Here is a 15,577-nt window from a genome sequence, read left to right as displayed (position 1 = left end):
ACCTCGGTCAGAATTTTCCTTTCCTTATGTTATTCTTCATCTATATTCTGTAAGATCTTGTATAAATACGACTCTGATTACTTTCAGGTAGATTCATAGCTCCATTCTGTAATCCGCAGTTTTGTATTAGCATCAGCCTAAGACAGAACAGATGTACTAAATGCTGTAAAATGCTGTAGGTGTACATGAGCTGCTGCGCTGAACATTTGAGGAGAAATCGGGTGAAAAGCGCCGAGGCTCTACAACCGGCTTGGCAGGGAACACCAGGGAAACAGCTGCCAGTTATTGTATGCCTGTTTCGGCTTATTTCTATTTTTGGACGGGCTGGTGAGATGAGTCTCAATTCTCATTTGAATGTCAGCGAGATTTGTTGAAATTCATATCCCAACGTGAAGAAAATACCCCCACTCTTTCTTTGGGGAAGATGAATGCTAATCCTGTGTGTAAGAGACCACACAAAACGAAATGAAAAGTTTGTGCGTGTGTGTTGTCACAGAGGCACATGAGATTGTGGGTTTTGAATCTGAGTCATGAAATTATTGCCTCCACACACATACACACGCTGTTCCAAAATAATGCTGGCAACACAGAAGATCAAACCCAAATTTAGAAAAGACATTGCATCACACACTGTACGTTCACAAAGTTTAGCATTTTTCCTTTCCCAGGCATGAATTACTCCAATTTAAAGGCCCAAATAATGAAAAAGCAATTATTTCATAATGAAAGAGAACAGATAAAAAGGTAAAGGCAACCATAAGAGTAGCAGTATCCATAAAATCCTCTTGATACCCACATCTATTCAAAGTAGTGCTGACTCCAGGATCTTTTCACCACCAACACAAACATCAAACACCTTGATTACTGTTCAAATTACATTGCATGTCTTCCAATGAGCTCCATAAACTTGTTAAGCAAACCGAGCCTCTGATCAGCATTTGCCCTCTAATTGCCTGAGTCAACAAATCTGGTGTAAACTGTCTGGACAATCCTCCAACGTGTCTCCAATGTAATAATGCTTTTATAGATGTGGAGGAGGGAAGTCAAGTCCTGCAAGTCAGACGGTTGGTAAAGAGAGAAGAGATGAGATGAATGTTCCCAACAAGTTTTGAGGAGATCACACACAGGAACACACATGGGAGCGCTCACTCCCAGTGGAAGTTATAATGACCTGTGGGACTCCACGCACGCATACTTGCATCACCTCGGCGGAGCAAACACATTTTCACCCACGCACGCACCTGGGTACCACAGCACACACAGGTCAGAAATGATGGATGATACAATAGTGAAAACATAACGGCCAATAAGAGGAGGGGAGAGAGGGAGAGAGGGGGGGAGAAAGAGCCGAGGTAACACCGCGTCAGGATAATAAATGGGCCGAGATGGGGCACGAGAGCAAGCGTAACTGATAAGCGAGCAGGGACGCGAGAGTGGAAACTGGAAAAGAAAAAAGAAAAGTAAAGAAAACCCCACGAATGGACATCAACATGTAGTGACAGCGAACACACACTGATAATGGATCTTAAATCCTTTAAAGCTTCTAAATTCAAACACACAACACAATATGGCTGCTGAAGGAATTGATTCAAACACCACTTTCCAGAGACTTCGCTGCAAGCCATCAAAGTTACCGCCTGGAAGAGTAGCAAAGGAGCTATTCCTATAAATCATACGGAGAGGCAACAATAAAACGGCTGACGAGAGGAATGAGGAAGGGAATTGAATTAAAGCCCCGGGACAATGCGTCCCCTCCATGCGGAGACAAGCTCAGGCTGAAGGCCATGATGGAGCCAGCCTTTTACAATTCAATTTTGATCTCCAGCCTGTTCACTGAGGGCGGCTCCTGCAGTCTGTTTGTTTGTCTGTCTTCTCTAAAATTTGGGGACAATATGCATCTTATTTCACGTTTCATTACTCTTTTTTCTGTCTGACATGCTTGAATTAAACCCCTCCCACTCACCCGGCACAGATGTCCCCAGCGCGACAAACACCACAGCCGTCACCGAGTCCTTCAGTCCTATCGTGCAGCCGAAGTGTGACGCCAGATCGCCAGTGACTGCCGTCAGGACGCCGATAAGCGATATGGAGACGATGAAGCAGGCCCAGCCGTTCCAGTACTCCGTGGGCGGGACGAAGGCGAACAGAACCTTCCAGAAGACGGTGAGGAAGTGCATGATGTAGTCGAAGCAGGACGGCAGCCGCTCCTCGCCGCTCTCCTCCTCGTCGTCGTCTCCTTTGGGTCCAGAGGGCAATTTGAAAGTGGAGGGAAGAGACGGAAGAGGAGAGAGATAAATAAAAGAAGGAGAGAGACAAAAGTGAGTGGACAAAAACTAATGTCTGCACACTAGAGCCAGGTGGAGATTAGCTTAGTTTAACATAAAGACAAGCTACTTGTAGCTTGTAGCTCCGTCCAAAGGTAAAATTGTCCACCTTCCGATGGTGCCATGTCATTGTTTCATTATTCTGAAAGCCCCAATTGTCCAAAAAATGTCCCATTGGAACAAAAGCCCATTTGTCCAACAGCCAGTTATTCTGAGAACAATCTCCCGTTGCTCCGAGGGCCCGTTGTTCCAAATTTAACCCACTCTGCTATCACCAGTTCACGTATGTAACTGAACTGTAACTATAACATACTTAGGAAAGCACATTTCCCCCAAAAGATTAGCATTAACAAAGGAAATGCAGCCCATATTTTAGGATCAGTAACAGCAATGAAACAGAACAAGTTAACTTTGAGTAGATTGAAATAAATTCAAATAAAAACCCCGATGCAAAGTTTTTGGAAATGTACTATTTCATCATCCATCATCTTTCCAAAATAAAGCCGAGAAACGCGTCGACCAAAACCGCTGTTCATAAATCAAAATAGTGGGTGTGTGTGTGTCTTACCTGCGCTGACAGTAACGGCATTGACAAACTGCTCCCTCCAGCTGCTGCTTCCCACCACCAAGGCCAGGTTTGTCTTCTTGATTAACTTATCTACCGTACTCTACACACACACACACACACACACACACACAAAAGTAAACATGCAAGTGCACACACACCAGGCAGAAACAGGAAAGAAACAACCCTCAAGTTGTTAATTCACTCGCAGCCACATAGAAAAGAGAAAGTGCCCTTTCGCTAACCTTTTAATTAGCTCCCATATTGCAAAGATGCTGTACATTTGAGAACAGTGAGAATTCAAGGTATGAGATGTGCTAATTAATACGATGTTGTGAAACTGACTCTGACGCAGCCCTGTGAAATCTAGGAAAAACCTGCGGGCAGGCTGGTTTAGCTTTCTGTGTAAGACAACGAGGACGGGGGATGATAAAAGATGCTGGTGCATAACAGCTCTCAGCAGCTCGAGAGCAGCGCACCAACAGTCATTATCATAACTCAGCTGACAGGGTTTTGTGAGGATAAAACCCCGCATGATTTACCATCTAATAAGTGAAAGACAACATAAAAAAAACACAAAATTTACTGTGTGTTAGCAGTCGCAATGAGAGAAATCGCCAATCAATTCCAGTACGGGGTGACAATTAAGGATTTACAGACTTATGGACCATGATACTGGACCCAGACGCCGTTATAATAAGTCAGTATTGTGCTGAAGAAGATGGGAGAGATAGTACTGCATGCACAGGCAAAAATCAAGAGTGAGAAAGATAGATAACCTTGTTAGCCCGCCAAATAAGCTCATTTACTGCTCTCTGCACACAAACACACACACATTCAGAAGGACACAAATGGACAAATGAGCAAATGTATTGTGCAACAAACGAACACAGCATGAGGCAAAAAAACAAAACCACAGATTCGACACAAAATCCCCTGGAAATTAGGGAATAAAAATAAAGTGACACACACAATGAAAGCTGAAGAAAAATCTAATTATCCGTGGCTAAATTACTTACTAACTGATCAGATTTTAATATCCAATATTTACTAGATGACTAAGCCAATATATTTTCTAATTTGCTGGATGAACGGTCCACCAGCAACTTTTCTTTCTCCTTTAATGCCTGTTTTGTCCCAAAGCAAGATGACAGCTCACTTTGAATAAATTATTTGTTGTCTGCTATCAGAATGACAAGCATCTCATTAGAGAGTCCATTACACGCTAACACAATGAATAATTCATCCTTTGAACTGGGGCAGCTGTCACTCACCGTCACTCGAATTTGCATTTTGGAGTTCGACTTACTTGACTTGACTATTTAGCTGACTTGATGGTTGCCAAACTGGAGGTTATCATTATTTCAACAACGCTTAAAATCGAACTGATTAGCTGCTGATTGATTCTGAGGAGCTTCAAACAAAATAAAAATGAAGGCTCACACGCGCACATTCATGTGAAAATGAGTCACAGTACGAGCACACGCACGAACACAAACACACTTACCTTGAACTCGTAGGACTCCTCTATGACCACCTCTACTTGTGTGTGTTCCCCCAGACTGGGGCAGCCCATCTTGGCCACCTCTTCCTCCTCTGCTCCCACCAATGGCTTGTTCTCATTGGAGTCACCTAGGAGACCACAGGGATGAAATGTGTCAGCATTGGTGTAACTGTGCAGTGGTTATACAGTACCAACCCATAGAAAACCAGCAATAGGTGCTGAGTTTTTTGGTACTGCTGCTGAGGATGCTGATGTCAGGTCTGTGTTAACTTTTATTCTGAAATTTAGGCCTCGGTTTGTCATTTCCTGTGGATGAAATGTCATTATGTAACTATGTGCTCTTAGATATGGTTCATGAACAAAGGTCTCAGGTGCCAAATTGAATTACTAAAGCATAACTAATGTATAATATGCGTCACTATTACTTTTGTTTAAAAAGTAAAAGTGACCTATATTAAAAAAAATGCTGCAAAAGTGCCCTCTTGGATGTCCGTTTAGTAGATAAAACATGATAAAGTGCCCTCTAGGGTGCTACAGTATTCCAGTGCCCTTTGTGCACTGGTTCCCCACCTCATGGAGCTGGTGCCCTTTTTATTTGTTTCTCTGCTGCTCCTCAAACATCCTGAGTCCGCCACTGACGTACTGTATCCTTAATACTATTTAAACACAGCTATTTTTGGATGCATACTGATCAGGTAATGCATCTATTTGTGGCTATGTAAGGTCATGACTGTAAATATGATGATGGTAAAACAAAGTAAACTTAGTTTTAGTGCATTCCGCCTTAAAAACGACTTTATGACGTGTCCGACCAGGATAAGTCAGAATCCGACCCATATAGAGAGAGCCAATCTTACGATACGCTTCATTGTGCCCTTAGGGAAATAGTTCTTGGGCTCAGTGTTGATGACGATCTTGTTTTGTTTATATAGGTCATACATTGCATCAGTATTAAACTGAGACTGTTTCACAACCCTACACTCGTCACTTAAAGTAATGTAAGTTCTTTTAGTAAAATACCTTTAACCTAAACCTAAATATACTGTATGAGATCATTCATCCCTGAAATCCTCTAGAGTCACCCCAAGACTTAACTCATCCTGTAAATCATCTGCATTTATTTCTGCAAAAACAACCTTGAAGCTCAGTCGCAGCTTAAAACATTCTTGAGACTCCTCGCACATTATTTACACTCAAATCATTACATACGAACAAACAAACTAAATTCATCATTCATCTGCTTTCGCACCTGACTGCAGGTCTGCTCAATGAGCCTTGTTGTTTTTTAATGGAAATGCTATCGGTGGCGTTTATACATCAAGGTTTTGAACTCAAATGATGTATCATGTAATTTCTTCATTTGTCAGATTTTAGCCAGTGCAGCATAAACTGATTTAATAGTATAGCTGCGTTACCACTTTAAGAATGTGTGCGAGCAGCCGTGAACAGTCTGCAATGTAAATGCTAATATTCGAACACTGATGTGCCACATGGGAAATCCAAGCTATCAAGCCCCCCCATGTCATTACAAATATGAATACCCACAAGGAATTTATATTTACCCCTTCTATCTCTCCATAACCATATGTTCCACCATGCCTCCCTCCATTGATCCATATGTCTTCTTCCTCACTCTTCACCCACAGTGGCAGTCATTAATTGAGTCGGCTGTTATCAGTGTGGACCTGCTGTAATTGAAAAGCAGCGTACAGTAGCCCATGTGATGCTGTGTGTGGTAGAGTGTGTGTGTGTGTGTGTGTGTGTGTGTAAAATGTCAGTCCGCTTGCTGTGTGACAGCGTTATAAAACCAATTCTATCGCCCTGTAATGAAACATGCCCCGGGGCTGCTGGCTCCTCATGACTGACATCTAGAGTGTGGACCCTTACTCCACCAGGAAGTGTCTGTCAGTGTGTCTACACCGGCGCCTTACCACGAGCAGCGTGTTAGCCTCGACTCCAGGGTTTTTAATTTAGCTGGGCGCTCCATTGGAAACACGACTGCTATAGTGCTAATGTTGGCTTATTAGCACTAAACACCAGGGAGACGCAATATAGATGATTTTTTTCAGCCGATACCGCTAACTGATAATAGGTTACTCTCCTGACCGATGTGACCAGTCAGATGACCGCTAATTTGACATTTTAATATCCGTAGCTAATAAGATTTTTCGTGTTACAGCTCGCAGACTTTTTTCCCTCCTCTCTGAACCTTTGTGATTGCAAATTACAATCATGCTGTCTTCTTCTGAGTCTAAATAAAACTTTCACACCAGGAGCAGTTTCCTCCTCTCTCATCTTCTTCTTCTCTTTGTTTATTGGTGGATCGCAAATCGACTGTAAAGATGCAGTCCACCAACTACTGCATCGAGTGTACAGATGCTGCACTGAAGTCAATAAAAGGTTTGTATTATCGGCTATATTTTCTTTACTGGAATAATATATACTCATATAGATTTCCCCTGATAGGGCAGATCATCTACTGGCATAAAGTATAGTTGAGGCTGATGGGAATGTGATTAGTTTTGCTAGTATTTGTTGTGAGCAAAGAGTGATTTCTAATTCTTTGGTTTATTTTTAGAGTCCTGGAGGGTAAAAATATTAAATAAAATACTAGAAAAAAAGGAAAAATCAGATATTTTGTGTAACAGATTTCTTTGAGTAATTTCTTTCATCTTGTAAACTTTCAACATTGCTGTATTTCATTTAAACAGAAATGTCAAAGCCGACCGAGGAGCTTCTTATTGACTTGCAGCGATGGTTCTCTAGCCTTGAGTTACCTGCCAGAGATTAGCGGTCCGCCCGCTGTAATGAGCCTTTTCGACTAAAGCTTCCTACATTCTTAAAAAACCTGAAGGGCTTAGATGTTTTAGATTTGTGGGTTTCGGATCTGTGTGGATTCAGAAAATAGGAGATGACAGGGCAGAGCTGCGTCTGAGAAAGGAACCAGCAATGAACTGCACATTGTGTTCAGTCTAGCAGCTTGTTTACAGAGTGCAGTGATTTCAGAAACAAAAATAGAAGCTTAATGTCTATTTATATACTGTATATACAGTATGTATGTATATGGCAATGAAGTGGGCCAAACTGACTGTGATAAGTCTGGTTTCCCTGTTATCTGTGTGATTTGACATAATGTGACAAGGAATTAGCTCATAGCTCGAGCCCAGTGTTTCTGGAGTTCGGATCGAAGATTTCAGGCAATCAATGCAGGTCTCACCCTGTTTACAAAGAGATAGGTGTGCAGGATTCCTGAGACTCATCTGGCGGTTAAATAAAGATTCAGTCTGTCAGTCTTGTTCCCGTTTCCTCTCCTCCACACGCACACACGAACACACCAAGACACCCACCGTGTTTCTGGCCTATCTCCAAAAGGACAGGCTCTCCCAGCTCGATGGTGAAGGCCTTGTTCTTCTCGTACTCCTCATCATCAATAATCTTCACCTCGATGATCTTCCTGTTAAAAAGCGGAGAGAGAGATGAGCCTCAGTGAGGGTATTCCACATAATTAACCTTTTCAGCTTCACGCTCTCCCTCGTAATAAGAGAGTGTGTTTAGAGGAGTCTATTAAAATTGTGAAGGTCTCACCCCGTCAGGCTGTAATCAGACAAGAGGGCAGTTCTGCTGTGTGGGTAAGGACTGCTAGGTGATCCTTATTAATATCAAAACTATGGTATTAGCTAACCTGAAGTAACAAATGAGATACAACCTCAAAAAAACGAACATAATTAAATTTGCGCTCCTCTGTTTTGTCTGGCTGAAAATGATGAGGAGCCTCTGCAGATATGAAGGTCAAAGCCCGAGCTGAAGCTGCTCATTGGGACATTATATGAAGCTCTTTACTTCCTGTCAGTTCCCTAATAATGTGTTTCTACAGTTGACAGTGAAGTGATGCAATGAGCATTTTCAATAAGGAGCAACCAGGAGAAAGGCTGAAAATGCACTGAGTCTGAGACGTGCACCACGAGACATTTACGAGTACAATCGAAAAAAGAAAAAGTTGTGAAGATATGAGTGCATGTGAGAAGTGTCTTAGAAGACTGACAGAAAAGGTGAGATGACACTTTTATCAGGTGTATTTTGAGTGTAATTTAATTTGAACTTTTAACTCTTTTCATTAACTTCACTGTACTAATTGGAAAAAATGCATATTGGTGATTATAACAGTTCAAGTAAAGTGCTTTTGCAAAAAGTAGTTGGCACATTCATTTCCTATCCTGTGCTTTAAAGGTGCAATATGTTTTGAAAACGGTTTTGACGTTATGTCAAAGTCTTATGTATAATCTTGCAAGGATATCCATTGAAGTTAGCACGCTAACCAGCTAGCCCCTAGCCACTTTGTAACTCAGGAGGTGATAGTCTGATAGTGAACATCCCCAACACTGCCCCGGTGCTCTGAGCTCCAACCAGAGTCAGTTAATACGACTGCTAGTTTTCATGTTGAACCTAGCTTACAAGCTAACGGCAGCTGCCCCCTGTCTGTTTGGAGTATGAATTCAACAGGACCTAACAGGACCACCTTAAGCTGCAGTATTTAAGAATTGGCCAGCTATTGAATTCAAACAACTAGGGGCAGCATATCAGTAGAGTAGCCGCTAACTGCTGCTAACTGTAACTGCAGCTATTAGCTAGTTCAGCTAGCAGTCGTATTAGCTGACTCCTCCCGGACTAGGAGCTTGGAGCACCAGGGAATTGTAGGTATCGTTTACTATCGGACTATCACCTATTGAGGTAAAATGTGACTAGGGGCTAGCTGGTTAGCATGCTAACTTCAATAGAAATCCCTGTAACACAATACATAGGCGTCTTTGAAATGACTTCAAAGCTGTTGTTTCTTCACATCCTGTTGATAATTTATTTTGCTATTTTTTTTAGTTTTAAACCAAAATTCTTACATAGTGCACCTTTAAGAATACTCTTAATATGCTACCGACTCAAACTGATAGCACAAGTGACTATTCAAGTTTTTTTATGGTTATGTTCATACTCTCAAAGCACTAAGTTTAAGTTGACGGAAGGATTCTGGTGTTAGTTGAATAATGGAAGAGTAAAAAGTGACTTGCAACACTAGAAACAATGTGTTTACCTCATTAACATTTAACAAAAGCCAAGATCTCTCTTCAACTGAAGCCAAAGTGCTTTTATTGCCTCAACTCAAACACATGCAGGATGTGAACCTTCATGTTCAGTGTCAAAGTCTCCCACAACTTGCGGGGGGAAGAAAAATTGTACTTCTTTCATACTAGAGAACAATACCACTGAACATAACCCAGTTTATAAAGTTCAAAAAGTTTTTCACTGCTGTGTAATAGATTTTGCTAGAATGCATCTTTTGGCATTGGCAGATAATGTCTGCATAAATAAATGAAACCTCGAAATGAGAAAATCCATACTAATTGTAGAACATCCCAGGCCGTGCATTAGCCTTGGTCCAATGGAGATCACATCAGTTTGGCCCCTTTCTGGTCTGTTTCACCCAGAGTATATAATCTTTATCTTAACACTACATCTGTATGTCACAGGCAGAGAGGAAGAGACAGTGTTCATTTCCACCTGGTTGTGTCATCATATGCTTCACTGTCAGCCATGTTGACTCTGCCACCACAAATAGGCTTCGGATCAACAGAGAAAAACAGGAGGCAGGAGAGGATTGTGAAAGAGTGATGGAGGTGTGCAGAAGTGGAAGCGCGTTGTTCTCATTGGTGAGCTGTCACGGCAACAGTGGATGAAACTGGCTGGATTTGCTATTTCCAGCATCACAACAGGCTGAGCGGCCAACACTCAACAATGTTGGAAACGATGTGAAGATATTGTTTGGTCAGATGTGAAACGAGAGGAAAACACAGCGCTGGCTTCCTTTCTTTAATCATTTCCAGTCATCTGCCTGTAATGTCTTGATTTTTAATCATTTTTATGGTTGTCACCATCTTGGTTTTTTGGAGCCAAGAGCGAGGGTGAAGCTGAGAAGTCTTAAATTAAATGGCATACATTCCCTACTGTATATATTTACAATATTTATCCATTATATTAAGGGTGGGAGTCTTATTAAGAAGCCAGCACCTTGTTATTACCTTCTTGCTTGCTACCATGAGAATTTTGAGTAAACATTTGTCTGTGATACCCAGTTTCTTAGGTACGTTTCCTAAATAGACAGAGAGAGAAGTGAACTCGATATTGACTCTTAATATGCTCTTAATGGCCGCTTGCATTTCAGTCCAGAAAGGTGTCAAGGTAGGACAAGACCAAAAAATATGAGTGTGGTCTGCCGTTAAGTACCTACATTTTGTTTTAGTTTAAATTGCACCACAATTTACAAAATGAGCAACATGCTGTATCGTAGAAGACTTGAAAGTAGCAAAAAAATCATTAGGAAATTGTTTCCTGGGGTAATAAATCAAGTGAGAAGTAGGGCCATTTTCTCATAAGCTTAAAAGCTACTCTTTTTGCAACCAGTAGAGTCGCCCCCTCCTGGCAATTAGATATAAAGCATATTTAAGGAACTTTTGCATTGGCTTCACTTGTCAGCTCTGTCCGCTCATAATGCTGTCAGTGCCTCTTGGCCAACACTTTGAATTAACGGTAGCTAAATTAGCTAGCTAGGTGATAAATTCCAGTGCCAGTTTTCATTTTAGCCATTTTCGGCTAGAAATTAGAAGCCGCTTTTGTCTAATTGTCTCTACAACAAAGGACCCATTGTTCCAAAGATTTTCTATGGCAGATCTGCCATCTTAATCACTGTAAACTGCATGTGTCGTGCTAGAATAGAAAGATTGACAAGTGCAGCAACGGTAACTAAGGGGACTGGCTCAGCTAACTGTCAATTGACAGTGAAATGGAGGAAGAAAGACGAAGGTAACAGTACAAAGGGAGGCACAGAGGAACAGCAGGGTTGGAGGGAGGAAAAAGAGACTTTGTGAACATTGAAAAAAAGACGCACATTGAGGGGTAGGAGGCAAGAGAGGGAAGGAGTGAAAAAGAAGAAAGAGATGGAGAGACAGAAAGAGGTTGAAAGAGGAGTATGAGTAATGCATGGACTCTACTGAGCTGTGAAGGGTTACGACTCAATACACACCGAGTGAGTTCACTCAGGGGGACGAGAGTACACACACACACACACACACACACACACACACGTGCAGTGACGGATTACAATACTCGTTGCATATACAACCACAGACAAATCCTATAATCTACAATGATAAGGGTCACGCACACATGCACAGTGGATGTGTACACACATAATGCCTGTCATGTTGCACATCATGCACATTACACAGATTGTGGTTTGTATGAACAGACAGCCAGCCACCCCCGCATGCACTCATCTTTCACTAGCAATACTGAAGCCGTACGCACACACACAAATTCACAAACACGCAAACAATTCAGCTTGACGTACAAAAACAGTGATATGCATGAAAACACGCTCCTGGTGAACACTTTGCACATTCATAAACATATGCATGCACTAATTTAGCCTATTTACACCTGCTGACAACCCACACACACACACAAACACACACACACACACATACTGACTGAAGTGCTTTCATTATTCATAGTTGGTGCTGGCTGTAGCAGCACTCCCATCTGTGCCCTCTCTCTCCATCTCTATCTCAGCCCCCATCACTTCTCTTTAAGGCCCATCTTTAACTCTTCTTTCTGTCTCACTGATCTTTTCTTCTGTCCTCACATAAACATAATTCTTCCTTCCCCCTTTTCATTAGTAATTCATCCATCCATTCATTTCTATAAACAGCTCATTCTGCTAACGGTCACAGGAGGTTTCAGTCCATCATCAGTCTTCAATTATACATGTGACCCTAACCATAATTGATATAAAGTATTAGGCGTTTGGCACATTCTTAGCTCAGTTGAAATGGAGCGTTTGGGTGCTTGTGTGGACATGAAACGGTTTATGACCCCTAGCCATTTTGTTCCTTAAGAGGTGACAGTCAACAGCACTTACACTGACCCGCTGCTCCGAGCTCCCAATCCGGGGCAGAGTCAGCAAATACAAGCGCTAGCTGCATGGTCGACTGCCCTTTCTAACTAACGGCAGCTACAGTAAGACGCAGTTAGCGGTTCCTCTGGTGATATGCTGCCCCCCTGAGCAAGTTAGCACGCTAATGTGAGAATTTAGCACCGCTGTATGAAATATGGAAGAAGCTCCTGGGGCTCAAAAGTAAACCCAATGCAAAAGGAGCCTTAAACTTGCATTCTTTCTAATGGACAGTGGTGGGCAGCTCCACTGGTTTCAAACCAATAGGTGATGTCACAGTAGGTTTACACTTACAGCCTCACAGAGCTTCTAGGATGACTGTAGTTTGTTTTGTTCAAATCCGCAAAATTACCTCGTTCCAATTCACAAGTGGCCCCACTGGTGGGCATACTTTCTGGTAGGCATGAGTTCCCCCCCAAGCCTGACAAAGTTAATCTCTCAGATGAGCAAGTACGTTCAACCAGAGCTGCAGGCATTGCTATTTAATATGCTTTGCTTGGGTTCGAACCAACAAAACTTTGCCAAGCTCGTCCTGAGAGATCTGTACTGTTTGTTTTTCAGTATTTTTCCCACTAGGAGAATTCTTCTCTGCTGGGTAGGATACAATTTGATTGTGAATCTGCAGCATTACCTTTCCTTAATAAGCTCACTAGCCAGAATCCAAACAAGTTCCCATCAAGATGCAATAAAAATGTACCGGACAAAACTATGCTCCTGCCTTCTGTGAGTTCACGAAATCTACTTACATTTATTATTCTGAAAACTGCTTCAGCGCTCCATACAATGACCAATTGACAAATAGAATCACAATCGCGGGGGAAACTCATGGGCTGTAAACTTGTCAGTATTGAATCCCTGCTGGCTTCCGACGGATATAAACCTTAATGCAATACATTACTAGATTCCTCACTCCGGCTCCCTCTGTCTCGTCTTCTCTCTATATTTCTACCTTGTTACTTTTTGACACCTGCTCCCCAGACTTTTCCTCTGTCAGACAGTAACCTCAAAGCCCTGGTCTGTCAACGGTCTGACACGAAACACAGACACACAGATACTACGTTCACCGAGCACAGAACTCACGCCACCAGAAATAGACTGAAAAAGGCAGAAAAAGATGGCGGCAGAGTGCAAAAAAGGTCGACAAAAGTGTGTTGTTGATTGAAAAGCCTCAACAGAATCAGGCGGGCTGTAGATCAAGTTTTATATCGCCGCAGAGTGTGTGTGTGTGTGTTCGCATGTGGCTCTAAAGTTCTTATAGAAGTGAATGATTGAGTGACACTTTGATTAGTTGAGACCTCATCGCATTACTTAATGGACACAGACTTTTATACCTCTGTCTCCATCTCTTTCCATTTTCTCCTGGCTCCAGCTCTTACTTTTGATTTACAACAACTGGAAGCCGTCTGTTCGCGAGTGTGTGTGTGTGTGTGTGTTTTCCTGCAATATTTTTAGAGGCTGCGAGCATGTGAGCGTGAGAGAGAGCATCTTAGAGGACCGCGGCAGCAAACAACTCATTTTCTTGAGTGAGGCTGATTTATATGCACACTTTAGTTTTACCGTTTCAGCTTCAAGCAGAAGCTCTAAATCTATCCACCTCTCCCTCAAACACACACGCACGCACGGTAAAAGTGAGATCATAAAAAGTTTACAGTCGGAAGAGAGGAGAAACTCAAACAACAATGCGAGCTGCAAAGCCGTTGCTTTAAAAGAAAGCGAGAAAGATGGAGAAGAGATGAGAAGGAGGACGTGTGTCTTCCAAAGACCTTCACCTGACAACTGTTATTGTAATAGAAGAAAACTGGATTACAGTCATTTGATTACAGTCCAAAAAGGAGAGAAGCTCAGTCGGCTACAGTTCTTCTAACCTTTGAGGAAATAGGGGACAGCACATTAGGATATTCAGAGACAGGCACCTGTAGCTTGTGAAATCATAATCACATTACAGTATGCTACGCTTATGTTATATATATATATATATATATATATATATTCGCTGACTCTGCCTGGACTGGGAGCTCAGAGCACCGGGGCAGCGTTGGGGATGTTTCCTAACAGACTATCAGCGGCTATTGGCTAGCTGGTTAGCATGCTAACTTAAAAAGATATCCTGTCAACATTATACATAAGTCTTTGAAACAAGGTCAAAACTGTAATGATTTCACATTCTGCTGACAATGTGAGATTAGCAAGTATCAGTAATGACTGATACTGGCAGTAGGAGATGCATCAGTACACTTGGAACTGCAGGCTGGTAACGCAACAACCTTGCTTGAACTTTGACTTTATGTAACTTAACTGTGATGCTGATAATCTAACAACTAAAATGTCAAATATACAAATGCAGCTCTACACTATCTGCTGTCGTACTATCAGGAAGGAAAAGCTGCTAACTAACACTGGACTGGATTCTGAGCAACAGCAGCGTCTTAGTGTTTATAGATAGTAGAAAGTGCGGGAAGGCAAAAATGTACAGCAGATCAAATGATGTGCGTCGGTCTGAATTTGTCTCTGGCTGTCGCACACACACCCACACACGCTTCTTCTACAGGAGCAGGTAGGCCGAGAGAAAGCCTTCGTTCAGCTCTTCATCTGAGTGGAGGCAACACAAACAAAACAATTTGAGGGAGGCCAACAGAGAGAGAGCCGGAGAGATAAAAAGCTCTTAAGGGGAGAGATATTACCCCTCTTAATGATATCATGGAACACATAACGCGGAACAGCACAAAACACACACTTTGTCTCTCCCACGTACACACTCGTGTTAAGTGGTCTCCAGCTGTGGTGAGTAATAAAGTTGCATCTCTGGTGAGTGAGTGGGATGGCAGAGATGGATCGTTTCATGAGATGATTTGAGGTTCGGGGAGAGGGACAGAAGAAGATGGGAGAGGAGGAGGAACATGCTGTGATATAGGAAAAGGTAAGACACGGAGGACGCAAGAAGATGTGGAAGCAGGCGAGACCAAGATATGAAGAGAGAGAAGAGAGGGCAAGGGCGAAGAAACTGTAGAAAAAGAAGAGATAGAGGTTCTCCCTGTGGCTCACAAGGGAAATCTAATATAGTCAGGACACAGGTGACCTTGTGACAATTGAAATAACACATGGATGACACTGTCTGGGTCTCCAACAAAAGGTTATCATAGGAAAAGGATTTCTTTCCAGGACTTCATGAGCTTTCCACTACATTC

At 42.2% G+C, this 15,577-nt stretch overlaps 1 protein-coding gene across 2 annotated transcripts in view; it reads right to left on the bottom strand.

The window, feature by feature from the left end:
* Window positions 1-15,577, bottom strand: part of LOC311251938 (sodium/calcium exchanger 3-like) — a 103,074-nt gene that overhangs the window by 7,988 nt on the left and 79,509 nt on the right. For both annotated transcript variants that reach the window (XM_084344633.1, XM_084344634.1), the window contains exons 13-16: window positions 7,741-7,847; window positions 4,397-4,521; window positions 2,893-2,992; window positions 1,964-2,236 (exon numbers count right to left, since the gene is read on the bottom strand). In XM_084344633.1, coding sequence (XP_084200759.1) covers window positions 1,964-2,236; window positions 2,893-2,992; window positions 4,397-4,521; window positions 7,741-7,847 — 605 coding nt within the window. The remainder of the gene's footprint in view (window positions 1-1,963; window positions 2,237-2,892; window positions 2,993-4,396; window positions 4,522-7,740; window positions 7,848-15,577) is intronic.

This window comes from Pagrus pagrus (genome assembly GCF_965226575.1).
Source record: "Pagrus pagrus genome assembly, chromosome: 22".
In the NCBI taxonomy this organism is placed as follows: domain Eukaryota; kingdom Metazoa; phylum Chordata; class Actinopteri; order Spariformes; family Sparidae; genus Pagrus; species Pagrus pagrus.
The sequence above is the reverse complement of the archived record's forward strand: the minus strand, read 5'-3'. Positions and strand labels throughout refer to the sequence as shown.